The following is a 26,065-nucleotide window of genomic DNA, read 5'->3' as shown; positions in this document are numbered from 1 at the left end:
TATGCAGACACGAATCCTGCGCCTTCCTGCATCTTTAAGCTGTTTCTCAGGAGAGGGCAGGTGAAGAAGGGGCAGGGAGAAGAAGAGAGGGCAGGGAGAGAAGCCAGGTGAATTCTTCAGAGTGGTTTGTGCTCAAGGACACACGCACTCCCCTGTGTTCCTGCTGCTACAGAGCCGAGGAAAGCACCTTCCTGCTTTTTCCCACCTCTCGGCTCCTTTTCTCAGGAGAGAGATGGAGAGTTAACACTCTGCTTTTTAACTAGCCTGCTAGCTGAGGCAAGAACGTTTCTTGGGACTGTTCTGCTCTGGTCTGGAACAACATCACTGGGAGGCCCCACAATGTGGAGGGGCCCACACCAAACCCCAGCTCTGGAGAGGGCAGAGTCACACCCACAGAAAGGACTCTGAAATCTACCCAGGCTTCTTCTCCACAGCGAGAGGTTTTATTATTTAACATTACTCATTCTTTTGTCCATGCCTGCATGCACTTTGCTTGTTAAATAAATAGGGTTTTTTTCACTTTCCACCGAGGAATTTCTTTCTGAACCTGGTGGGGGAGGGGCTGCTGAAATCTGCCTTCTAACAAAGGGATGTTCATCTTGGACATTTTCCTCCAAATTTTTCTCAAACCAAGACACTGCAATTCTGTATTTGCCATAGATGACACTAGAGAACCGCCATTAACCTGATAAGCACAGCAGAAGCAGAGTCAAACAGACTCCAAACAGAAATATAAAACCTAAAAGGCAAATCTAAAAAAACAGTGATCTCCAAAAGGTCAGACAAGCAGCAACAGGCCAGTAAAAGGACAGGGAGCAGGAGGAAGAATGCACACAGAGGAACCTTGCACTATTAGGGGGGTAGGAGGGAAGGACAAAACACGAAATACCAACACAACCACACCATATGCTACCATACTATATAGTCAATTAATTATAATAAGTTAATAATACTTATAAACAACACAAGTTTGATTCCCAGACTACTTTGCAATATATATAGTGCCCCAGAGCTCTTAAAGGCAAGATAACACCATTACAGAAGAGCTCTAAGATTAGGCTGCCTTCAGTTACAGTTGTGCAACTGACTTACGACAGCTAATGTACAGGCTGCTGCTAAAAGAATACTCCTGGCCATTCCTTGTATCAGCATTAGCACGGGCAGCTGGGTCACAGGAATTTTCAGGTAGCTGAAAAGGAATGCAGGGGCAGAAAAAAAGAAAAGTTTTAAATGCTAGTACCACCACAAAGGAGGAAGAAGCAATGTATAGCAAAGACCCTCACTGCAGTAACAGCAGGTTAAGAAAATCATGGAACCCTACAGTAAAAGCTCAGTAGACCATTAAGCTTCCTAACAGAAAAGAAAATACAGTACCTTCAATGCCCGAAACACAGTTCTTCACCTTATTATAAAGCAAATATCCAGAAGACAGTTAAAAGAAAACCTACAGGAGCAGCAGACCATGTATGGGCTAAGCTATCTGCATATTCAAAACAAAAAGCACACTGTTTTTTTCTGGCTACAAAATGAAGTTTTTTGTTGTCAGAAGGCAGAAGGAAGAAAAACCCTCTGACTTAAAATCAGCAATTTCTGCCCTTGTTCTGAAAAGCTAAGACCATTTAATTATTTCTATACTTAGAGAAAGACTGCATAATTACAAGTTTATAAAGCTGGATCCTTAAAAGGTTTTATCAGAAATGTGTGTTTGCAAGTTTCTTGTCAAATACCTGTATCTTTTTATGATTCACTTGGCAACGAAAGGTGTAACAACGTTAAAAAAAAATTAAGTATTAACCTACTGTAAATGCCATTTTCAACTGGCAAGCCACCTGATCTTCAACAGTACTTCCTTAAGTCTAAAAATCTTCCTGGCACAATCTCTTGTCAGGCAACTCTTTGAAAGGAAAGCTTCAGGTAAGATTGAAAATTTCCCAAATGGAACACCAGTCAGAGTATTTTCCAAGGTGCACATCCTTCTGTAAAGGTGTTATTTAAAGGATATTTGGTCCACAAAGTAGAATTTCCTGTTTTCAACACCATGGACAAGATCTGTTACAGAGGCTGGGTGTTTACAGAAGAAAATATAAATTCTTAAGCCTCTCAGCTATGAAATTTTCAGTATAAAGCTTTCACTGATGAAAACAATTGGGTATTAAAATTATAGTACAGTGCAGTATCTTTGCTATTTAAACTTAAAACATTTCAATCTTACAGAGTAATTCACTTTCAGACAAGAATTCATAATTACAATTAATACAGCCATGAGAGAGGGAACTAATAGGATGCTCAGATGTTTGATGCACACTATCAAAGTAAGTTCTCAAGACTTTATTCAAAGAAAAAGTTTCAACACCACCACAGACAATAGCAAAGCATTCCCAAATACTACTTTAAGTATAAAACCAGAAAACACTTCAGCTACTTCATACTTCACAAATTTTACTCTGTATTTCAAGAAGTTTGAGGCTTTCTTACTACTATTTCCTAAAAAAGGAAGTGTCCAGCTGCCATTTCTAAAGAAATTAATTCAACACTGCATATGTCAACATGAGAGGAATAATAAAAAAGAGGAGTAAGACTTAAGTACTGGCTACTAAGTTCAGTAATGGGTTTGAGTCAGTTGACACTAGAATGGTAAACCTAGAGCATATACATATGTATGAACAGAGCAGTCAAAGGTATGCAAGGGAAGGGTAGATCAGCACAAACATGAGCAGGTCCTGCGTTCCTGCAACTCAACTGCAACAGAAATAGCAAAGCTGCATCAACACTAAGCTAAGATATAAATTAGCTAGAATATTTAGTACACAGCATAGAATCTGCAGAATACAATTTACACAAACTGTCCAACTGAAATCCAGAATCTGATCATACTTTCTCCTCTCACAAGAGAAAGGGCTCAGTATCAAAATGACCAGGCTATACAGATAGATGATGAATGGGAATTTAGAAGTATCTACTAGAGAGAGAAGGTGGCATTCCAAAAGTGATTGAAAAGTTAATTGACATTTTTCACTCATATCAACCAACTATTAGTATAAACATAATCAAGACCGGATATTCACTGGAGACTTTCTCCAGCAGTTCTAGTCAGCAGGAGCAGTACTGATGATAACCTGAACAGTGAAATTAGAAAGATGCAAGGAAGAGGTAATCACTACTGCAACTTTCCAGCTCTAACTTCTTTGTTACAGAACCTATTAAATCAGGCATGAAAGAGCCAACCTTTGAAAATGCACTGGTGCATTCAGTCTGGACTATAGACATAAAAATTCCACTTTCCTCCATGAATGGTGCACTTTCAACAGCTTTCTATAGATGCTCAGGCTCCAAACTAAATACATATAAAATTTATCCATTTTACCCATTCAAATCTTATGTTAAAATGCAGTTCTTCTATTGTAACTTTTTTCCTAAAAATGAAACTAAGAATAATGATAGATGTCCTCAAACTAAATTGAACCTAAAGTGGACAAAAAAGTGTTACTGTAAATCAGTTATCTCTTTCCAAAGCAGTCAGTGTTTTGGTTTATGTTTAGGATCCCTGTATTTTTTTTTTCCACAGATTTGCCTCATACAAAATAAGAGAGTTCACAGAAAGCAAGAATAAAACTTACCCCCATTATCTGTTCTCTTTAAAGCACCATCCTTATGAGGGCATAATTCACATCTCTAGGAAAAAAAAGCAAAAATAAAATAAAAAAATGGAATGATCATAGAAGCATTGAAAAAGAAACCATACACATTAAAACTGTTATCTGATATTAAGGAAGCAACCATTCTTCAAAAGCGAATGGGTGTGTTTTCCCTTAACATTTACTTGAGTATTAATGTTAGTTTGTGAAAAATAAAGCTTTCTCCTCCAGATCTTGAAACTGTGACACCCATTAAAGCTACTTGCAGTTCTACCTCCAATTCCACACCTGTGGATTCCACACCTGTGGATTCCACACCCTGGAATTCTGGAGACAAGCCTCCAAAAACTATAGCATAGGGTAGACTTACATGACAAGAAGCTTGGACACAGTCCAAAAACTCCCTACTGTACTTCCTTCTTCTAGCATCTCTGTATTTTCCAAGGTGGTCAATCACAAATACATGCCATGGATATGACGAGCACAGGTGCACATAACTATGGCTGACCACACAGTCTCTGCTGACTCCCACTTATCCAGAGAGACGAAAATCAACCTCACTTTCTGTCTCAGAAAAAGGTCGGAAGTTGACTTATCCCTACAACTGTAGCAAGACCGCACGTCTGGAAATCGTAAGTTTGATCACAGAATAAGCAGAGTTGCAAGTGACCCACAAGGATCACTGAGTCCAACTCTCAGCCCTGCACAGCACCATCCCAAGAGTCACACCATGTGCCCGAGAGTATAGTCCAAATACTTCTTGAACTCTGTCAGCACTCTTGGTGCTGTGACCACTTCCCTGGGGAGCCTGTTAAGTGCCCAACAACCCTCTGGGTGAAGAACATTTTTCTAATATCCAACCTAAACCTCTCTTGACAGAGATTGACAGATTCCCTTGGATCCTGTCACCAGTTACCACAGAGAAGAGATCACTGTCTGCCCCTCCTCTTCCCCTCATGAGGAAGTTGTAGACGCCGATGATGTCTTCCCTCAGTCTCCTCCAGGCTGAACAGACCATGCGACCTCAGCTGCTCCTCATACAGCTTCCCCTCAAGACCCTTCATCATCCTTGTGGCCCTCCTTTGGACACTCTCCAATAGTTTAATATCTTTTCTATATTCTGGCACCCAGAATTGCCCCCAGCACTCGAGGTGAGGCCACCCCAGTGCAGAGCAGAGCAGGACAATCCCTCCCTTGCCCAGCTGGTGATGCTGTGCCTGATGCCCCCCAGGACACGCTTGACCCTCCTGGCTGCCAGGGCACTGCTGGCTCATGTTCAACCTGCCATTAACCAGGACCCCCAGGTCCCTTTCCACAGGGCTGCTCTCCAGCCTCTCATTCCCTAGTCTGTCCGTACATCCAGGGTTGTCCCATCCCAGGTGCAGTGTCTGGCACTGGGCCTTCTTAAACTTCATACTGTTGGTGATTGCCCAGCTCTCTAATTTATGAAGGTCTCTCTACAGGGCCTCCCTCCTTCGAGGGACTCAACAGCTCCTGACAGTTTTGTATCATCTGCAAACTTGCTTAGTGTCCCTTCCAGTCCTGGGTCCAAGCCATCTATGATGTAATATTCTTCCAACATACAACAGGCTCACAACAGAATAGTTTTTCTGCTATCACTGCCTCCTATCAAGTTTCTAATATCATGTTTATCTCTTAAGTGTCCTAAAGCATGTGAACCAATTCCAAACCAGAGATGACAGAAATTAACAGATTTGACACACATTCCACTTCAAGTGCTCCAAATTACAAGCACAGGAACACCATTATACAGGATTCTATACCTAGGAATCACCTTATTACAACCTTTATATATTTCCAGATTAGGGACAACTCAAAGCATACAAATCTAATACTCTTCTTAAGCAAATCAACATCATCAGACATGAACTTAACACCATATCCTACAAACAGAGTGGGACACCTGTTCTTCTCCCTTTTCCCTATTCTCCATTACCAGCTGACTGACAAGACCACAGATAAAGGAGCCTATGAGGCTAGAAGTGCCTCAGAAACAGATTGTGTAAACTTATTTGAGGAACTAGAAATTCCATTCCTGAAATTCATATGGCTAAAGTATATCTTGAGGACTATCTTAACCTGTAAGAAATTTCTAAGACTATCTTTCTTAACCTGTAAAAAAAATTATATTAGCAGCAGAGGCTTTCACAGAGGGTAGAATAGAAAAATTCTTACATTATTTTTTCTCAGTGCACTGGTATAAAGAGCTGCTCACAGAAAGAAGAATCTTTAGGACTGTAGCCTTTTGTCTTTTGCTTCAACTCATCTCTCACACTGAAATGATCAGCGATTTACTGAAAGTCAGCATTAAGTCTATGGTGAAATTTAGATAGAAAAGTGGCTGAAAACATTCTGCAAGTTGCCTGCAGACTGGGATCATTACACCTTTTTGGGTTTTTTTTGGTCAAGACACAAATGAACTGCTCAGTTCATTTTAAACAAAATCCTACATATGCAGTATATTTGTGAGCTGTATCTTAACACTTCAGCTCTCCAAACATTAAATACTAAGTGCCGAGAGACACACGGTAGCTTCATTTCACTGAATTTCTCATACACTGAACCAGATTCCTAAAGCAAGAAGCCTGGTATACCTTGGTGGTCACAGTGCAATAAAGCTTGCTCCCACCCCAAAGCTGCAAGCTAGCAGCTTAAAACCAATGAGAAGAGATGATCTATCTGAGAGAAGAGAAGCTGTTAACAGCTTCTACCTTGCCCCACTTCTGCAAGCCTATGGAAGTCTGACATACATTTTCACTAGCGGCAAAACCAGTTTAGGAGGTTCTCTTCTTCCCTTCACCTCCCCCTCATTAATTTCTCCCTCTACCACTCCCTCAGCTACTGACACAACTATCTGTAGGGCTGCCCCTTAGAACAGATCAATGAAATGGTATGAAATAAACTTTTTAACATTTTTAATTCAGGCCGTATCACTGATGCAATTTAAGTATAATCCCACAAACAGCTGCATCAGCAAAACTGAAGGCAGGGAGCCACAGCACTGCAGTGTTAGTAATTAAAAAATTAGCAAGCTTCTTGTGCAAACTTTACCACAAAATATATCAAAATGATCACAGGACACTAAGCTGCAACGACCTGAACCTAGCCTTTATGCAGAATAGTTAAGCATGTGCCATTCAGTCTCATCAGCTCCACCTGATTTATTTTTGTCTCCTATGTCTACAAGGAATCAGGTCCCTCATTAATCCTCTGCAGTCCTGGCTGCAACCAGAGAAGATGCAAGACAGAAAACTGAAGTAGAGGGGGAAGCTTTGACAGTGGAAGAAAACTTGACTGCAGAACTGCACTCAGCTGTCATGGTGCTGACAATTGGTAACTCTGCAGAGGTATTTGCCCTTTGATGACACAGAGCACCTCTGGTGCCATGAAATCTGGCTACAATCTGCAATAAAGTAGCACCCTAGTAAGCTAACAGACCAGACAGTGACCCCGACCCCTTCTACTCCCTTTCTCTGCATTAGGAACCTAACTCCTTCCCAGCCTCCATACTCTCAGATTCTGTCACCCACTTCTGCTCTGCCAAGTTTCAATAGATCCCACATAGTAAAACCAGGAGCTTTGCCACGTGGGAACAGTGAATCTCATGCCTTGAGACAAGTAGCTAGCAGAGAATTTTTTTTCTTTAAACTAACACTTTATTACTAGTTCTAAAATGGATGGAGCAATATTTTGATTTTTTATGATGCAGGTTGATGATGCAACACAGTACACGGAATAATGTGATGATCCATACAGATGGTCTCTAATATTTGAGCACACTGACCATTACAGGGCCCTCTTCTCCAATTGTATGCTATACATCTTGTCTCTGGCAAAGGATTTCTGACACAGATTTATTGTCTGAGCATTCAAAAACACTGTGGGGAACTTCTAAACCAGCTGTGGGGGCAGAGGGAGTGGGTAGCAGGGACAGACACGACACCTACAAGATACCAAAGCACAAACAGGGCAAGCTGCTATAACTGATCAACAATTCAGATAAACATCATCAGGTTAAGCACTGCAAATGTGAACAATACAGAGGCTGATTGTGACCCTAGAGAATTACCACATCCTTTGGTGTGCTGAAAGGCACTAGTCCCACAGAGGGAGGTGCAGCAGCACATGAGGTGCTGTAGGTACAGGCAGCCGAATTAGATCTGAAGAGTGAAGAGACAAATACTGGCTGAAGGAACACAATGAAGTTGTAGAAAATGACATCATCCTTTTCCTTCCTGTCCTTACAGAGTGTAAGGACATCTCGTTTTTGCAGCTCTTTGGTAGAAGAGACTAAGTTCATGGATATAGCTTCTGTCCAAGCAGAACAGGGGTGAACTCTCAGCAGGAATTGCTTTGGACTATGAGGTCTCCTGTAGAGGACTAAAGTGAGACCAATCTCAAAGCTGTGAAGCTGGAAGAGTCTGACAGCGTGACTGACACAACTCACTTATGAGCTACATAAGCAGCAACTTAATTAAGTAAACAAAGACTGATCCTATAACCTTAGCATTCAGGCAAATTGCGATTGCCTGTGTCTGATGAAAAACCCACTGCCTCCTGAGGAGTCTTTAAAACATCACCCAGCAGAGAACTAAAGTCAGAAGCATAAGAGATCCATGCAGAAGAAGAAAGAAACTTTTTATTCCCCCAACATTATTAAAAAAGTAAAAATAACCAAAAAGAAATAAAGAACTGAAATAATAACCAAAAAAAAAAAAAAAAATAACAGAGGTGTCCACTAAAGATACTCATCAGAAAAAAGTTGCAAGAATGGAAGACCAAAGGAAAACAAGGAGCTAACTAATTCCAGCTTCCCATACTGAATCAGTTACGATCCAACTTGGCTCCACTGCTTTGTGACATGAAGTGTTCTTCCTCTGTTCTAGATAAATATGCCTTTCCATTTTAATCAGGACTAAGAGCTACCTTAACCAGCATTAGGTAACATTATACAAATATAATTATTCAAGTCTTTTTGGATAACCAATTTTTCAAGTGGAAAGGCATAGAGAAGCTGATTTAATCCAAGAGACTACCTTATTCATGTTGAAATGAAGGGAAAGAGCAAAAGGCACATGGTAAATAGGGAAGATAAAGAGAGACAAGGACAAGACTATACAAGCAAGAGAGAAGGGAAAAAATAGTAATAGGACTGTAACATTGTTCTTCCCTCAGGGTTCTAAAAATTTGGAGCACATTCATAAAGCGTCATCTGCAGACATCCATTATATGCTGTCTCTCGTTATAAGAAAACAAAGGTCAAAGAATTCTTGTGCAAGTAATTTACTGAATTGTGGCCCAAGCTAGGCCATTGGAACCATTCACCTGAGTAATGACTGTCAACCAAGTAAAATCCTGCAGGACTGAATTCCCAGCATTGCAACGAGGCAATAAAACGTTTTTTTCAATGTGACCCATTAACCTAAATAACACAAGAAGATCTACAGCAGATTAAACAGACCACAGTTCCTTAAAGTTAGACAAGAAATCAGGCTGCAGTTCCAGCTGACTTTACTACCGGCTCACTTTAAGGTAGCATAATTGCACTGTGATGCCAGAAGATGATCACTGGCCATCCCTGATGTGTACTTTCTACTGCCTTCCTTCCTCTGGGAAAAGCACTCAATTGACTATATGGAAATCCTAACCAGCAACCTAAAAATAAATACTGGTTTTTTTCAGTCAGATTACTTCTTTGAGCCACCTTTCCATAAGGCTTCACAAACAAAAATGTCAGATAATAAACATAACAGGAACACAGACAGGCAGTTGGGAAAGGATATAAAGGATGTAACTACCTTCTTTGGGAGGTGGCATTATCTACACTGGCTACAAATCAGAATGGAAGTCCAACCAAAGGCCTTACTTTAAATAATAGAGAAATAAATAAATAAAGAAATACACCATACACTTGAAACAGTCTAATGTTATGTTGGTAGTAATACAGACAGATTTCTTAGGCTCAACTTTGTTTTGATATTTCCCTGACATTCATGTATTTCAAGATTTTAACACGAATCAGCCATATACGCAAAATGCTCAGTTTGGAAGCTTATGTTCCCTGTCAAGGTGCATATACCCAGCATAACACACTTCCAGAACAGTTTTTATTCTCCAAAGTACATTTTCATCACAGAATTACTGTTTCACACTGCTTGACAACAGGAAAAGAAAACCAAAACCCCAAGCCCCAACAGTATTTAACTGAAAGAAACTCTACAAGACTGCAATACGTGATTCATGAAGTTACAAATAACAAAACAGCGAGTTACAATCAGCATTAACAGTTCTTGAAACCCAACACTCAACCTCTCTCAAGTTTTTTCATCAACAGGAGTTAAAACTTGCCAGACAAAACATTTTATTCTGCTGCTCCTGTTAATCATTAATCAAACAGAATGGTTAAATCCACTTGTTGTTGTTGCAAATTTTAGTTCACATTTTAGTGAAAACAAGAGGTGGAAGACAGAAGAGGGGAGCAGAATGGAGTCCCCATAATCCAGGAAGAAAATTGGCAGTGACCTGCTGTGCCACTTAGCCACAAGTCTATGGGGCTGGATGGGACCCACCCAAGGGTACTGAGGGAGCTGGCAGAACAGCTTGCCAACTCACTTTCAACCATTTACCAGCAGCCCTGGCTAACCAGGGAGGTCCCAGTTGACTGAAGATTAGCAACTGAGACACCTATCTACAAGACAGGCTGAAAGGAAGATCCAGGGAACTGCAGGACTATCATCCTGACCTCAGTGCTGGGGAGGTCATGAAGCAGATCACCTTGAGTGCCATCATGGGGCATATGCAGAACAACCAGGGAAATCAGACTGAGCCACATGAGCAGGTCCTGATTCATCAACCTGATCGATCTTCTTCTGTGACAAGGTGACCCACTTTGTGGATAAGAGAAAGGCTGTGTATGTGTCTACCCAGACTTTATAAAGCCTTTGACACCATTTCCCACAGCATCTCTTGCAGAAACTGGCTGCTCAAGGCTTGGCCAGGTGTTCTGTTGGATGGGCAGAAAACTGTCAGGAAGCCAGGCCCAGAGGGTGCTGGTGAATGGAGTTACATCCAGCTGGTGCCTGGTCACCAGTGCTGTTCCCCAGGGCTTGGTGCTGGGACCAGTTCTGTTTAATATCTTCATCAGTGATCCAGATGGAGGGATCAAGGGCACCCTCAGTCAGTTTGCAGACACACTGAGCTGGGTGGGAGTGTTCATCTGCTGGAGGGCAGGAAGGCTCTGCACGGGGATCTGGACAGGCTGGATTGATGGGGAGAGGCCAGAGCTCTGAGGTTCAACAAGGCCAAGTGCCTGTGCCTGCCCTTGGGTCACAACAACCCCTGCAGTGCTACAGGATGGGGACAGAGTGGATGGAAAGATGCAAGCTGGAAAAGGACCTGGGGGTGCTGGTCAACAGCAGCTGAACATGAGCCAGCGAGTGCCCAGGTGGCCGAGAGGCCAATGTCATCCTGGCCTGGATCAGCAACAGTGTGGCCAGCAGGACCAGGGCAGTGATCGGTCCCCTGTACTTGGCACTGGTGAGGCCACACCTCAAATCCTGGGTCCAGTTTTGGGCCCCTCACTACAAGAAGGACATCGAGGTCCTGGAGAAGGGCAAACAGAGCTGGTGAAAGGTCTGGGGCACAAGTCTGATGAGGAGCAGCTGAGGGAGATGGGGTTGTTTAGCCTGGAGGAAAGGAGGCTCAGGGAATAGCTTATCTACAACTCCACATCTCTGGCTCTCTGAAAGAGGCATGTAGAGAAAGGTGAGTGTTGTTCTCTTCTCCCAGGTAACAAGTGATAGGACAAGAGGAAATTACCTCAGGTTGCACCAGAGGAGGTTTACATTGGATATTAGGAAAGATTTCTTCACTGAAAGGGTGGTCAGGCATTGGAACAGGCTGCCCAGGGAAGTGGCAAAATCATCATCCATGAAAGTGTTCAAAACACATGTGGATGTGGCACTTAGAGACATGGCTTAGTGGTGAACACAGTGGTGGCTAGGTTAACAGTTGGATTCAATAATTTTAAGAGTTTTTCTATGAAGGATTCTATGAATCCTTCAAATTCTTATGACTATTTTTAAATTAACCTAGGAGGAAAGAGTCAATTGCTAAGCAGAAATCCTTCTATTGCTTTACTTCTGAATTTGCTTTCAAATACATCTATTTTACAGCACGCCATGCTACTGGGTATTTCTGAGTATATCAAAATGCACTAACTCAACACACTTTCCCCAAAGTACATGGACAGATTTACAAAGGCACGCAAAGCAGCTGATCAGAGGATTAGTTTCTCATCGATGGCTTTCCAGCTGGCAGACCATGATGCTCGTAGCAGTCCTGACTCCCATTTATCAGTAGCTGCAGAAGCCTGCAGCACAACTGACTGCGTCCAGGTACTCACGTCCCGAGTTCTATGGTACAGCTTCACCTGCCTTCACTAGTATTCCACACCATTTTGTCTCACCCTTGGGTGTTACCAGAAAAAAAGACACCTCTAGAAGTGACCTCTAATATAATTTATTGTATCTAAGATGATCTTTCCCAATCCTACAGACTTCAAATATGCTAGGTAGTCTTACATACTTCTAATAATACCTTATTAATATAATAATAATACCCTAATATCTTAATATGGATTTAAAAACTAGCTTATGAGGGTAAAGATCTTGACATGAGTAGTTATATTAGTTAATGCACAACAATTTAATGCTGGCAGGCACATACCTATTGCTGTCAAAAACAAATATTCTGAGAAACAAAGACCATCTAGAAAACAGCTCTGAACACAAAGTTTATTAAAAATCACGTCTAGAGTTTCAGTTATGCCAATGCTGTACATACATCATCCAACCTATACATAACTGAAGTTATATTCACTTCTTTTGATGAAAATTATTTTCTAAGCTCAAAACGTTCTTGTTATTTATTTTCCTTCTCCCCTAAAGGATTTGAAATTAGTATTTCATTTTCTCCACGGGAAAGAATCCTATATTTTCTAATTTCCTTTTATACTTTCCACATTCCTCTTACCCTAGTGTGTTTTCTTCGATAGGAAAAGAAATAAAAGTAAAAAAAATAACACATGTACATTGAAATGAAAGCACTGATAATAGGAAAAATTCTTTTTTCCCCCCTAATAAACCTGGGAAAAATTGGGGTAATTTTAATGATTAATCTGTGTTAGATTCAGAAAAATATGGTACTGAACAACCAATGTAAACATAGCTCCATCTGTAAGAGATACCATATTCTAAAGACACTTCAATAAAAGTGTGCTAATTGAAATTAAGAACCACAGACAACTAGATTACACATAACAGAAAACCTAACTCAAATTTAGCTAATCAGAGGCTATCTACAGAAAAACAAGTATCTCGGAGCCTACAAAGGAACAGTTTTTGCAGGACTAGACAACAAAAAGAAAAACCCACAGACAATTTGCACAGTGGTGCAAACCAGTACACTGCTGCCAAGACATTTTTATCTGGAAATTTAGATCTTCGCATAAATTCTATCAATAGATGTGAATTTACAGGCAGTTAGCACAAGAACAGGATGTGCACCAGACTGACCACATCTACATCTGCTGGCAACAGCTTACCCCAGCCCTCAGAATGCAGTGACATCTTTCCATTCACTACTTCAAGCCATCTTCTATGAAGCAACATCACTACTGCCAACATACAAAGATTAACCAGGGAAGATCAACATCTCAGCCCTTAAAGTCTCCAGAAAGTCCAATAAAACTCACAAGCATTTCCAGCAGCTGCTGAAAATTACTGAACCTCTACTCACACCAAACTTAGGCTATCTATTCATATCGAATGTTTTTACTCTGCTATTTTACTGATGATTTGTGTTTTTTCTTTAAAATCAGTTAGGTACTATGAAAATTCCCATTAGTGTTTATTTCTGTTTTAACGTCCATGCTTTGTAATACTTGCAAAAGTCAAAAGTTCATTTTCCCCCTGCTCAATACAGTAAAAAGGATGAGCTGCTTTAGGAATACATGGCCCAGCCAAAGAAGAGGCTGCTATCCACAAAACCAAAGCCACACTTTCTTATTTATCAGTTTCTAAACTACAGTAGGATAGCAATATACTTTATCAATATTCTCAACCTATGGTATCTTAAGACATTATAAACTTATAAACTCATACCCACCTTCACTATTTTGATCTAAATGGCTCTATAAATGATAGCTTGCAACCATGCCAGGATCTGAAGCAGAAGTCAGCAAGGAGCTAACTACACAATTTTTCAATCAAATATCCAAAAAGAAGCAAATCAAAGTTGCCATGTTTCCAGCCTATGATTCACACCAGACTCCAGTGCTCATAAACCACAACGAAGAACCAAGAGGAATCAAAGTATCTTCTGCCACATCCACAAATCCCCAACTGGCTGACATCACTAATAGAGCAAACGAATGCATGCTGTCAGTGCTTCTCTTCCAAAGTGCTATGTTCTGCAACTTGACAACTTAAGAAATTAAGTCATCTTCATCTTCAAATAACCATTTCTTGATGCTGACAAATTTGCCAAGTCTCTGTCCCATCTCTATTGAGTCATCTGTCCCAGGAGAAGGAAAGAACTTTTTTTTAAAGCAGACGGTTGACAGGTAGAAGAAAAACAGACTGAATGCTACCTGAAGCATTTTGGGGTTTATACCTGGATAAATTAAAGAGACTCAACCCAGTTCTTTTTATCAATGCATCAGATAAAAATATATACAGATTCAGTTAGCTCTGTCAAAAACATCTACTATAGATAATAAATTTGTAGACTATGACAAGAAGATTAGAGGCACTCAACATGCAAATCAACATTCTTCCAAGACCATCCACTCAGTAAGTACTACAGGTGACATTTAGTCATACTTTCACTCAGTGTATGTAAGGTAACTAGAAGTGAGATAACGTAGAGTACAATGTAACATAGTGATAACGCAAAACGTGTATTAGGATCTGACTACTCCAGCTTCAGAAGTCCAAAACCATGTATCTCCCAATACATATTCAAGACTAGTAAGCCCTGTTAGATGTTGCAAGAATCCAAATTATAAACATATATAAAGTTTAAGATTCACACATTGATCTTTAATGGAAACCATTAGAAGGCTACAAGAAACACCTGTCACATTTGGCTGCATTTCCAACTAAACATCCAAGTTTTTGTTATCAGCCTGAAAGTATGCTACTGACTCAATTCAATCTACATGGAGAAAATACAGTATGCAGTGGTTCACTTCAATGCTCTTCTGCAACACACCACAGCTTTATCCTAAAAATTCCTACCTATAAAATGTTAGCATCAGTTCTAAGTAAGGCTTCTCACAAGTTGAGGAACTCCTTGCTTACTTTAGAGACTTCTGCCAGTGAATACAATGAAAGAAATAGTCATAAAACATTTCCACATAAGGATTATGCAATTCCTGTAAGGGAAAATGTTTTGTTCTAGTCTCGCTTTGGTTAGTAATTTTGCACAGAACCTTTAGAGTCTTTACGGAAGTACCTGTTACATCAAAACTTAAAAGAAAAGTAGTAGACCTTTTCTCTGCTGTAGGGAAGTGCTTCAGGTAAGTTCAGGGACTCATATTTAGAAACCAAGTAACAAGTATGTATACAAGCAGGAAAAAACACAAAAAGGAAAAACAGCACACAAAAAGGAAAAATAAAAGCACGAAGGAAGCACAGTCAGAAATGGTGTTAATACTCCCACTTTGATACATGGGGGAAGTACACAGAAACTATACTGCACTTCTGCAGCACCTTCTGCACTTCCTGTGCTCCAAACCTTGAAGACCAGACACTGCAGTGCTAAGCAATTCTCTCATCTTTTGAGTTGCAGTACAATAACGTTATGGGTCTGTATTCACTACATACACCAACAAAATGTGCACAGGAAAAAATGTTTTCTCATACTCATGAAATGCAAAGCAAACAACGCTCACACATCTATGTAATGGAAACATGCATCCATGTAATGGAACACACACCACTCAATCAACAGAAGCAAAATAAAAATTTTCACCTTCACCACAATCAGAACAACACAAAGTCTCCACAATCATTCCACTCTTCTCTCTAATTTTCTTCATTCCAACTTTTGCCTGCTACCTCTTCCAATTACTTTCCTTATCTTGACGTCCTTATGCCCCATCTGTGGCACCAAGACACACCATGGTGAGTTGATCCTGGCTGGATACTAGGTGCCCACCAAAGCTCTGTGTCACTCCCCTCCCCAGTTGAACAGGGGAGAGAAATTGAAGAAAAGGCTCTTAAGGTCAACATAAAGACAGGGAGAGATCACTCACCAGTTATCATCACAGGTAAAGCACATTCAGTTTGGAGAAAAATTAATTTATTACCAAACAAGCTGGAGAAGGATAATGAGAAAATAAATACTGAATCTTAAAATACCTTCTCCCCGCCTCTCAGTTCTTCCGAGGCTCAACGTCACTCCCCATTTCCACAACCTCCTCTCAGCCAACAGCACAAGGGAATAGGGTCTGTGGTAAGTTAATCACATGCTGTTTTCTCTTCCTCCTCAGGGGTAGAAATCCTCATGCTCTTCCCCTGCTCCAGCATGGGGTTCCTCCCAGAGGGGACAGTCCTCCAACAACTCCTCCAACCTAAGTCTTTCTCACGGGTTCCAGCTCTTCACAAACTGCTCCAGCATGCCCCCCCTTCCATGGGGAGCAGTCCCATAGGAAGACTGCTCCAGTATGGAATCCCCATAGGTCGCAAGTCCTGCCAGCAAACCTGCTCCAACATGGGCTTCTCTCTACACAGGTCCACAAGTCCTGCCAGGAGCCTGCTCTAGCATGGACTTCCCATGGGGTCACAGCCTTCTTCAGGCGCATCTACCTGCTCCAGCATGGGGTCCTCCACAGGCTGCAGGTGGATTTCTGCTCCCCGGTTAGCTTCCATGGACTGCAGGAGGACAGCCTGCCTTCCCAGAGTCTTCACCACCAGCTGCAGAGGAATCTCTGCTCCAGCACCTGGAGCACCGCCTCTCCCTCCTTCTTCACTGACCTTGGTATCTGCATAGTTGTTTTCTCTCACACATTCTCTCTCCAGATGCAGTTTTTATTGAGCAGGGTTTTTTTATCTGTTCTTAAATATGTTATCTCAGGGGCACTGCCGCAGTTGCTGATTGGCTTGGCCTTGGCCAGCAGCAGGTCTGTCCTGGAGGTGGCTGGCACTGGCTCTGTCAGACACAGGGGATGTTTCTGGAAGCTTCTCAGAGAAATCACTCCTGTAGCCCCCTTATTAACAAAACCCTTATATATAATATATATATTATATATAAGGGTTTATATATAATATATATATATATATAAATAAATAAAAAATAAGGGGGCTACACGGCTGTAGCCCCCTTATTAACAAACCCAATACAATATGTTCTACCTAAGTAATCTTTAGGCAGACATTTTATTCAAGATATCCAGCTACAAACTAATGCCTAATGCCTTCTAGACTGCACAGTCATTCATAAAAGCCAGATGAATAACAGAAGCACACAGATCAACTTTTCTGTAGTGCGCTCAAAACTAAAGCAATTATTCTAGTAATATTAGTTACAATATTCTTAAAGTAGCTGTACTAATATTCTTACATAAAGTGTCCTTTAAGGAAAAGTATGGATACACATTAAAGAAACATTCATTTCAACATTTCTTTAAGAACTATTTCAAGAGATACCTTCAAAGAGACTGCGGAGTTTATTAGTCTTTATTGGTGGACAGTATTTCAAATTGAAGAAAAAAAACCCAGCAAGTTTTCCTCTTCTAAAATAAAGTTTAGTTTACTTGTATTGTGACCATATTTATCAACATTCATTCTAGTTTACAGATGTAGCTGTAATAAGTACAGAGCTCCCACTCCCCTGAAGGCAGCCTGTTGAGCCAGAGGTGTCAGAGCTCTGATCACAAGCCTGCCTGCATATTGAAAGGCTGCATTCCTAGTTCCTCCTTCTTTGCCTCTTTCTGTTTAGGCAAAAGGCAAGTAATACTGCACTTATGCTTATTTTATACTACATAAATGCTGGGGGTGACATGTAAAGATACAGATCAAACAATTCTTATGAGCAACTCTACAAAAAAAAAATTGTGAAGAAAAGATACTTAAAAAACAGAATTTGGCGAGTGCTCCAATTCTTGTTATATTAACGATTTAAAAAAAAATTAAAATTCAAGCGTTCAGACTTTGGATCATCTGTGCAACAGATGCAGGTGCAGCTCAGGTCTGGCAGAATAACCAGCAGGAACCTATCGCTATGAGCACACAACATACCTTAAATGGGTAAACAGTATAGCTGCATTTCTACTGCTCTGAACATCTAGGTACTGAGTACTGTACAATCTAAACTTATTCTGCAATGAGTGTTTTTGTCTTCACATGAAGTTCCAAGAAACACATGCGCAAACACAGAGACTCCAGTTATGCCACACTGAGCTGAGGTCCAGATGGATGCTATCTCAAGTCTTATGTGGCTAGCTCCACAGGGAGTCACAGCCCCCACTGCACTAAGGACTAAAGGACTAAAATCCAGGTGGATTATTAGACAAGCTGTAGTGTCACACAAATGCGCTGACTCAGTTCTGGACCATGACTGCATTTAACTTCATAAGCCACCCCACTAAAGAAAATTAACACAGAAATGCCAAGTGAAAAAAACACCACTGTTATGACATTAGAGTAAGTTGTACCAAGTCCAAAGTGATTTTTCCAGATGCAAGGACAGGCTTACAATATTCATACTCCAGTGAAACAGATCAACAGCACAGTGATACACCTGCAATGCAAGCAATCCAACCTCACATTTAGCATCTGAGCTCCTCACATTTACCATGTGAGCTGCGCTTTGAGGTAGTAAAATTTCCTATAATTCTTAACACTGACAATCAGTATTGAGGTCTCCTGGTCTCTCTGAATAATCAAGTTGGATTCACAAGGAATAAGACCTACACAAAGCCTGACCAAGCTACCCATACAAATGGTGAACTCCTCCCTGCTGCCTGGTATCTCTATCACACAGATTACAGCATCTCCTTCATGAGGAGTATGAAGAGTAATAGCTTGTAGTAAACCACAAACACATTGTCTATTTTTACCCCACTATATACAATGTTTAAATTATTCTTAAGATCATCAAGGAAGATGTTTGACACATAACAGGATTATGGGGGGAAAAGTCTTGTTGAACAACAGTTGTGCTACAAATCCTAAGCTTAGTTCTCCAGTCTCTCTTTGGGTACCAGAACTATCAGTCCTTGGACAACATACACACACCATGCAATTTCTCAAGCCAGGACCCAAAGTCCCTCATGTAGTAGTCCATATGTATACAACCTCACACAGACCTCAAAATTAATTTTTTCTACATCAATATGTATTTGCCCTGCTTTTTGACTCAGAAGTTCAGGTACATCTGAAGACGCCAAAAGAGCCCACTACGCAGGATAGCAACAGCTGGTGCTGACACAGGCAAAGCTGGGAGCAGTCACCACCCATCCTGAAGAGACTTGCATTCCCAGCTCACCACAGGTCAGCTAAGATAAATGAGCTGATTTACAGAAAACTAAGATTTTTCAATCAATAGCTAAAAACTTACACAGTGATTTTAAAACGTGCGTACATAAGCATGATTATAAAGTAAGTCAAATAATTACCAGTCACCTCAATATACCCATTATGCAAACAGTTCAGGTTTATGAAGTCAGTTTCTTTAACACACACAGGAAAATGTGATCCTGCTGGAACCAAAATTCAGTATAAAGCAGTGCTTTCCAACTAGTAACTGACCATTCAACAGCCAAGACAGTGGCTCTCAGCTCACCAACAAACACGCAGAAGTCAACCAGCCACCACTTTCGCTCCCACCCAGTATGTACCAGCCTAGAAGCAGCACACAAAAGAAAGGGAACACAGTATACACCAATGTATAACACTTGACAGTATATGGGAAGCCAACTGTCCTGGTCTGCTGTTAAGTGACCTTCTCTGGTGACCCATCAACTTGCATTATGTGCTTCTGAGTTAGTCCATTTTTTTTCATTGTTAAAGCAAGACTAACTTTAGTGTGGGCAATTAACTGCAGTTGCTTATCAGAATGAATTTATTTGCCCAGCAACTGAAGCTTAAAAAAAAAAAAAAACAACCAAGAAACACACACCCCAAAAACACACAACGCAGCATCAGCATGGAAAAATATGCCTTGAGTGCAATACTGAGGTCTTTTTAAAGATTAAAAGTAAGCAGAAGCATAGTCAATGTAACCTGGTTAATTTCATTCTGGTTTTGTTTATAGGCAAAAAGGCCAAAAGAAAAACTAAGCTTCAGTCTCATACAGTGATGACACTTCTGTAAGCAAGTATGTCAAAACTTCTGGGTCTGGTAAACTGCTTACTGTAAAGTTCTAGTTTCCATACTGAGGGCAGGGCTGGAGTTTAGTTTCTGAATGTCAAGAGCTGCTCCAAGACACCTCAGATACAGCCATTATGTTTCTCACTCACTAACATACAAGTAGTTGTTAAAAATTCAGCTGTTATATCTCACATGCAATTGGTTTCACCTGAGAACCACTCAAATCTACACTACATTACAAATGGGATTTTTTTTTTTCCGAAACAAAATCAATAATCAACCTGTTGACCTGAACAGGCACTGTGGAAACAAGAACAGAATACACCAGGAAGAGAATTCAGTTAAGTTTATCACTATTCCTTCTTCACTTCAAACAGCAAAGTAAAGTAGTCTATCAAAGCTATTCTCTTGGTAAATTCAAGAAATTATCATAATGCAGTCAGACATTTTTTATTATAGAACTCTGGACAGTTCTCTTTCATTCCTTGTGTCACGAGAAGCCAGGATTAACTATGTTCTAAACCACGATGAGGATTCCCTATCATACTCTTGGAAAATCCTTTTATAGCCACCAGCCATCTTTCCCTCTCCTCCGTACTTTTAACTTTGCTCTCAACCTGCACACATCAAACTCAGCAACATTAAAAAATGTTACTCTTAAAACTTTACACATCTGATGGTCTCCCCAAGAAAAGAAACAGCTTTTCTTTAGAAAGGGTTTTGATTTTCTATTGACGAATACATGAAGAGCATACAATAATCAATCCCTTCTTGCTCCCACCAACAGGTCTGCTTTGGAAGAACTAAGTCTCAATTACCCTGGGCATTATGAAAACATTAGTGGCAAAAAGTGGGAAAAAGTACAGGCATGAGATTCCTTAGACCTGTGCCAAAAATTCATTCAACAGTTAGTTTAGCTATCATTTCTACACCACTTTCTATCAGAAAAGGAAACAGGTACAGCAAACAGGTTATGTAAACACACTGATAGCCACTGACAGTAACTGAAAATTTGGTCTCTGACTCCTCATTTGTTTTCAGATATGAAGGTTAGAAACAGTTTACACACTGCTCTAAGATGCTGCACCACCTTCTCTTCCAATGAAATTTTTTTTCGGAGGCAAAGGAACAGCTTAGTCTTTCTAAATACTCTCACTTCTCTCAGTTCCTCTTCTGCTGGAAGACAGAAGTGCCAAGTAGGGAGAAATGTGATTGTCTTTTTCTAAAAATACCTGACATCACCCAGTCTCATTCTAACAACATATGAGTATGACCAAAACAAAACCTCATGTAAACATGGTAAAAAAAAGAAAAGCATTATCTGAATCCCAAATATCTACCACAAAATAAATTTAAAAAAACAGAAAGAAAATACTTCTTCAATTCTAAGTATCACATTCCAAGTAAGCACTCGTTTTCGAAATTAACAACACTACTTATTGGGAGTGTTCCTAGACTGAAGCTTTTAAGGGGCAACCTAAAGCTGCTGTAAAAGAAAATTGGACACAGATTTTATTTACTTCCTGTACCTAACTATATAAGTGTTAAACTGACAAAATTAACCAAAACCTACACCATGGACAAAAAAATGGGAAAAAAGAAAAAAACCACAAAAACAAAACACCAAAACACCAAAACAAACAAACAAAAACCAACCAAACAAAAATAAAAATAACCCACCCCCACCAAACTAAAACAAAACCCCACCACCTAAAAAATAAAAATCCCGTACCCTGAAACTGTCAGAATACTTCAGAGACAATTACATACTTCCACTTTAAAAAAATAATAAGACAAATCATCTTTCTGAACAGCATTTAGATTAATTACAACAGAAAGCAAAGCTCTTTTCTACTGTTACTGCAACACTTGGGTAAGTATTATCCACACAAGGATTATAACTAGCGTTACTTAATAAACAAAACACATACCACTCTGGCTGCTCTTTCCTGAGATTCACACTTTCTGCAAAACCATGGTCCAGTGGGTACTTGAACAATTCCATAGCAAGCTGTTTTGAACAAGACAAAATATTTCAGCAAACATAAATAGCACAGCAATACTAATAATATGTTACTTAAAAAGCTTACTATTAGTTGATCTCACATAATTTTAATTATCAAGAAAGTCAAATTGACATCCATACATTGCACACGAAATCTTATCACAAAAGTACAATTAAGTACAACAAGCTTGCATTTTAAAAATTATGCAGAACTTGTTAAATGAAAAAACCCCACATTAGCTTGAAAAGTAACATAACCATTCAAAGCAGCAATGTTTCATATGTGACCTGTTTTGCTATTTATTTACCTGCAAAACAGGTGAGACACTTCACTATAAACGACGGATGCTCGTTATAATGAGGTCTTTCTTAAGAGAAAACTAAAAGTAAATAACAAATCTGAGTTCTTCATAAGACATGTATTCATACACTTACTATCTAGTTTTCTTACTTTTATATGTAAAATAACTGGTCTTAAGCAGAAAACCCCTAGTGAACTGAACAAAATTTGCTTTTTTACCCCAGAAAATTCACAGAGCTGTAAATACAAACTGAACTGAGCATCAGGGCTTAGATTAGTTGCAACCTGAGCCAGGCTACAATATAAACCCTTAGGAAAGAGATTTTCTGACATGCAGATTTATCTGCAAGACAGTCATCTATATTCTTATAGTATATAAAAGCAACCCCAGGAGTTTGGTACAAAATTCCACAGAAAATAAAAGAGTTTAGCAATTTGGCAATACTGCTCATGTTTGAAATGCACACACCAAGCAACTTGAAGAACTATTGAGGGAATGAAAATACAAGAACACAAGTGCTATGAGTATATTCTAATATTTGTATGGACGTAGGAAGTAACAAAGAACCAAAAAGCCAAACATTTTGCTTAAAGATAATCCCAAAGTATTAAAGATATGATGTCAGACTCAATTCTCAACGATCATATGTTACTTAAATACAAAAATCAGGTTTAAGTGTGTAAGTAGAAAAAAAAATATGATTAATTTAAAGTTATGAAGAAAGCTGAGATTAAATTTGTAAGTTGTAGTTATACTATACAAATATATTGATTTTGTGATAGCTTGGAGATGAAAAATAGTAATGCAATAGTAGTAGAAAAACATCTGGTTAATGCAGCTTTATTTCCATGAAGGAAAGTCAATGAAATAATTTCCTATTATATACATACACATAGACACATTAAGCAGATTTTCAAATACTTTATTCAAGTACCTGCAGGCCAAACTATTCTGATAAGCCCTTTCTACTGTACAATACAATTCTTTAACATGAGAAAAAAAAATCTTGTTTTTGTTGCATCTATATTAGCCACAGACTGGGGGGACTCTGAATTTCTCTTTAGCTATTAAGAGGGAAGATTTTAAATGTGCAGTCATACATTTAGGTTAGCAAGTGACAATGCAGAGTAAGAAACAAGTATAAAACGCAATTCAGAGACAGGGCTGGCAAGGAGATCCAAAGGCAACACGAGGTGGGCAAAGACCAAAGTTGAAGTACTTCTGTATCTGCCAGGGTAACTGAGTACACCTAGAGCCTGGAAGAGTCCATCACAGGTTTGTGCTCTGATATATCGTGATAGTGTTTACAGAGCTTCAGGGCTTCCTTTCATTTATACTTCCACTATTATGCAAAAGCTTCTTTAAACACATGAAGAGATCTTGTCCTTCACAACTTGCCAATGGCTTAACAATTGAAATGAAGTTACCTCTGAACTAAGATTAATTATAATAACAAAACCAAAGCAGTTAATAAAGCTTTATGGGTAATACTAATGTTTGCAAATACAGACCATCAGCTTTGACCATGAGGACTACTACATTTACTACAGAAAGGCCACAAAAAGAGTGGACATGCCTCCTCTACCACTTCTGTTCACATGACGTATCAAATCCAAAATGCAAAGCATCAATGATACAGTAAATCAAAACATGCAGTTCTTCTCTGCTTAAGATCTCTACAACAGCTTCTTGATTTAGACCAAGCAGTACTTTGCATACTTCCTGACAGATTCCAATTCAGGTTCGGATATGACTTAAAAAAAAAAAGTTCATTTTCTTGTACCTACTGAAGTGCGTCTCTCTATACTAAGAACTTTCTATAACTGACTTTTGTTCCTGCTATTTCAGCTCCAACTGCTGCTATCATCCAATTCTTTCACTGAAAATATCAGCAAGGCTCTAGATACAAAGGAAGATGTCCAAGATAATGCAAAATGAATAGCTGTTTCAGGTATGACTTCTAGAAGTGTTCATGTTTTACTGTTCTTCATGATCCTAAGACCACAAGAGCAGTCAGCCTACTGGTTAACATTACTCAGCTCTTAAGACAACAGATAACCAATTTAAAACCAGATTAATTTCAGAGATCCTGTCAGCTCCCCTCTGTGTTCAATCCAATGTTAAAAGAAATCACTAAATTCTTTTGCGTATCTCCTTAAATTACTATTATTCCTTACTACTTGTCAACTTACAAGGGAGTATATACTTGGAACAACCAGTTACTATATTATATCATCTTCTGCACAATTTAAGACCAAGCATGAGACACACACAAGTAGCACTTTCACATGCAGTAGGCATTAAGAATAATGAACTGGATTTAGGATTTTCTGTCTCCTCCAATTTGTCCACCACCTGTAAGCAGACAAAAAGCCAGTCACAGAGTTCATATGACTGCTTCGGAATCGGTACAGAAAAACTACCACCTTATTCCTTATTTCTGCTACCATAAAGCAAAAGTTATGACTTCCCTTCTTACAATGTAAGCAGCAGAATCATCTCTTCCTCTGCCTCACACGAAGGGTCAACCCACTGACAGAAACAAAACAATCACACAGAGGGAACATGCCAGCTCCTGAACTGAGCTGGAAACCAACCAACCAGCCTCAACTAAGCCAAACAAATCCAGCATCAGCCATTCCAAACAGCACCCTCCCCCTGCAGAACCACAACAGGAAGTCTCTTCATCTACCAGGAAACATCAGCCAAATGACATTCAAGGAAAGGCAAGCAGAGATAGAAATCACATGACAGCTAAGTCTTTCCTACGTCCCTCTGTCTTCCAAGCCTAAACCCTTCTTGTCTCCTGGCAGCCCCTCAAATAACTTTCAAACTTGGGAAAGGAAGGGACAACAGGGATCAAGTACAGGAAGGAAGAAATACAGCAATAACTACCAGAACAGAGTATAGTAACAAGTTCTGCAAATACCGAAAGCAATTTTAGATAGTCTTTGGTACGTTGCACCTGAGGTTGTTAACAGGGCGCAAAAGCAGACTGGGAAGCACAGACACAGAAAACATACAGGAGAAGAGGAAAGGGGAAACAACTGGAAAGGTGAGTTCTTCCTTTCTCACAGCCATGACGTAGGAGAACATAATATAGTAAGTCTCATGTGAGGGAAAAGACAGACAGACTGGTAGGACAGAAGATGACAGAGCAAGTCAAACCAGAAAGCACGTGGCCTCAGAAACAGGGAAACAGGCTTCATGGGTAAAAACAAGGAGCTGGGAGGGGGAGGGAAAGAAGGCGAGAAAAACGGGGGGGGGGGGGGAAGGAAGCAGGCCCTAGGGAAGAAGACAGGGAGCACCAAGAAGGAAGTGGCGAGACTGGAGGCCGGAGTGGGTGCGCTGCCCTCGCCTGCCCGCTCACCTTGATGCACTGCGACATTGCAGCCGTGCCCGTCGCAGTAGACGAGCGGGTTCTCGGCCCAGCCCCGCTCGTCGGAGCACACGCAGCAGCCGCCGATCATCTCCTTCATGCTACTGGAGAACTCGCCCTCCAGTGACACCGGCAGCAGCAGCGGCTCGCTGGAGACCATCTAAGGGTTAAAAACACCGTCGTCAACACCGCGCACGCCACACGCGCCTCGCCCTCCGCCTGCCCCCTCCCCCGGCGGGGTCTCCCCTCAGTCACACAGCCGCAGACGCCGCCACCGCCGCCGCGGCAGCGCTTCGGGGCCCATGACCGCCGGCTGAGCGCCTCGTCTCGCCCCCGCCCGACCAACC

General features: G+C 40.4%; 1 protein-coding gene across 6 annotated transcripts in view; it reads right to left on the bottom strand.

The window, feature by feature from the left end:
- MLLT10 (MLLT10 histone lysine methyltransferase DOT1L cofactor) overlaps positions 1-26,059 on the bottom strand; it is a 128,722-nt gene extending 102,663 nt beyond the window's left edge. For 4 of the 6 annotated variants that reach the window (XM_042043636.1, XM_042043638.1, XM_042043637.1 and 1 more), the window contains exons 1-3: positions 25,710-26,059; positions 21,964-22,043; positions 3,618-3,672 (exon numbers count right to left, since the gene is read on the bottom strand). In XM_042043636.1, coding sequence (XP_041899570.1) covers positions 3,618-3,672; positions 21,964-22,043; positions 25,710-25,878 — 304 coding nt within the window. In that variant the 5' untranslated portion in view covers positions 25,879-26,059. Of the gene's footprint in view, positions 1-3,617; positions 3,673-21,963; positions 22,044-25,709 lie in introns of those variants that run through there. The other 2 variants (XM_042043634.1, XM_042043640.1) reach the window with 2 other exon arrangements.
- Between the last annotated feature and the right edge of the window lie 6 nt (positions 26,060-26,065).

This window comes from Corvus kubaryi, unplaced genomic scaffold (assembly GCF_017639235.1).
Source record: "Corvus kubaryi isolate FWS band 111438036 unplaced genomic scaffold, C.kubaryi_AGA036_p1.0 37398, whole genome shotgun sequence".
In the NCBI taxonomy this organism is placed as follows: Eukaryota; Metazoa; Chordata; class Aves; order Passeriformes; family Corvidae; genus Corvus; species Corvus kubaryi.
The sequence above is the reverse complement of the archived record's forward strand: the minus strand, read 5'-3'. Positions and strand labels throughout refer to the sequence as shown.